Source organism: Phytophthora parasitica, assembly GCF_000247585.1.
Source record: "Phytophthora parasitica INRA-310 unplaced genomic scaffold supercont2.68, whole genome shotgun sequence".
Classification (NCBI taxonomy): domain Eukaryota; phylum Oomycota; class Peronosporomycetes; order Peronosporales; family Peronosporaceae; genus Phytophthora; species Phytophthora nicotianae.
Window position 1 is genome coordinate 197,007 of NW_008649054.1, and position 2,331 is coordinate 199,337.

Below are 2,331 nucleotides of genomic sequence, written 5' to 3' on the forward strand. Positions count from 1 at the left end.
TCTCGCTTGACGTACATGAACGCATGCGCAGGCCAAAACCTCAGCCGATCCAACCCTCGCTTGCGCTGTGGCGTCAGGGCTAGCGCCTTGCACTCCATCCCCCGCATCTGCTGGATAACCTGCTGGAGTCTCCGCAGATGACCAGCTGACATCCCCCCCCCCCCTTTGTCCATATACTCTATGCCAACTACCCTGACACAACACGCTCTGTCGGTCGTTACGTGACTATGGTAGCACACAGTCCAATCTCATGGCGTTCACGAAAACAACATACTGTGGTTCTCACTACAATAGAGGCAGAATATAATGCCTATGTCACTGCTGCTAGAGATGATATTCATCAAGCTCCTTCTCAAAGATCTCGGTTTCGCTACTACGCAGACCAACATCACTAACGAGGACAATCAGAGCTGTATCAAAATCTGTTACAATCCCGAACTGCATGGGCGACCAAAGCACATGCATGTAAGATACTGCTTGAGCAACACGAATGTATCGTCACTTACTGCAATACAAAAGAGATAATATCTGACATCTTCACTAAACCTTTAGACAAGCACCAGTTCAAAAAAACTAAGGGGCAGGTTAAACTCCCTTAAACATGGATCCGGCACTAATAAACAAGCACAACGATAATACAACTACAAGAAGCGTGCCTATCAATTGCATCCTTCTTTTTTTACTGTCTTCCCATTGGGTTTTATCTTTTTGTTTGCACAAGATTTCCCCCTCGTTGTGTTCCCCTGGTCACGTGCCGAATTATCTCGGCACATGAATTTATATACTATATCCATGCATAAAGTCAATTTGCTGGGAAAGTTCATTATTGGTATGGCAAACCCACGGAAATCCTACCAATCCCTATTGCCTACTTGAATACAGTGAACGGACGGACGAATGTATAGAAGTTGATCAGCGCTTCGCAGACGAGATTGATTTACCTCCCTCCAAGTCGTAAATGAACAGCTTGTTGACTTGAGCTGTGAGCACCGCTCCATGCCCAATATGACAATGGTTGTAGACTCTGATGGTGTAAATTCGTCTTAGACCTCAATTTCCCCTAATACGCGTGCTACACGACGACCTGGAATCGAATGGTTTGTGTTGGCAATTTATTGTAGGAAAAATCGCTACCAGCATCCCGAAGTCGACCCAGTGAACGAAGTACAACATTTCACGTTATCCCCTGTCTGAAAGCACGGCCGTAGAGCACGAACTCATTGTCAACAAACTTGTCGATATCCTGCAGCGTGACAATATCCGGTCGTCCTGCCAGTTCTGCGGCTCAAATCAACGCATTAAACACGCAAAGGCCATCGTCACCTGCCCAAACAATCCCATGCCAACATCATCTTCCTCCAGAACGTCTCAAACAGAGATACTGACAAGGCCTTCCAGCGATCAGCGAGGCCCATCTCCTCTTCGAAGCTGTCATCCTTGAGCTTAAATCTCGGTTCCCATGAACATATGTAGCGTTGCGTGGAGGCACTATTGGGATAGACCGAAATCACATGGTACTCTACCCCATAGGCGAATTGGACGCACAGTCTGTCGCATTGGACGCACGGTCTGTCACATTGGACGCACCGTCGGTCACAATAGATACACAGTTGGTCGTAGGAGATGCACTGTTGGTCACAGTTGCATTGGAAGTCGTAGTAGACGCACTACCGGTTGCAGCAGATGATAGGTCGATCGCAACTTCATTGACAGTATCACTAGTCATGCTGTCAATTGTGCCAACGGCTCGGTCCAATGTACACCTCGTGCATCGAGATTGTGGCTCAGTGTTGTTGAACTTGCCGATTGTGCACACGCACGCCCCGTCCAATGGCATGCCACCGTTTGTCACTGGCTCGGTAACACTCGACGTTCGATCAGTGACAGAAGCCCATTCGGTATCACTAGACTGTTGATAGGTGGTAGAGGCCCGTTTGATAACATTAGGTGACTAGTTGGTGGCCTCCTTTGCCTCCGCTGAACCTTTCTTCGTTGCATGGACCTTCACTTCAGCTTCCTTAGGCTTTACATTGTCTGGCACAGCGCTCTTAGCCATGACGATAGCCTCAGCGCTGTCGCAGTTGCATCCGGTTCAGGAAGCACGTTCGCTGCACAATCTGCAGCTCTAGCTTTTGCGGGCTTGCATGCTAGCGCATTCCTCTTCTTGCACTTCTTTGCTACCGTTGCTGTCCTTGTTGGCACTGACGTGTAGTACTAGAGTTCCTCCTCCTTCGGGCGTGTTACTCGTCGTCCTCCTTCTATTACGGGCAAAGTCAAAGCGGCAACCGTGTGGCTTCCCTGGGTGGTGTTTCGAAGACTGAAACGAAGCCC

The 2,331-nt window shown here is 48.7% G+C and overlaps 1 protein-coding gene across 1 annotated transcript; it reads right to left on the reverse strand.

Moving 5' to 3' along the window:
- Positions 1 to 1,319: 1,319 nt before the first annotated feature.
- On the reverse strand, positions 1,320 to 1,726 carry PPTG_17446 (hypothetical protein; the record flags this gene model as incomplete). Its single annotated transcript, XM_008915188.1, has 2 exons — positions 1,320 to 1,519; positions 1,588 to 1,726. 2 exons carry the CDS (start codon positions 1,724 to 1,726, stop codon positions 1,320 to 1,322), a joined length of 339 nt encoding a protein of 112 aa, XP_008913436.1.
- Between the last annotated feature and the right edge of the window lie 605 nt (positions 1,727 to 2,331).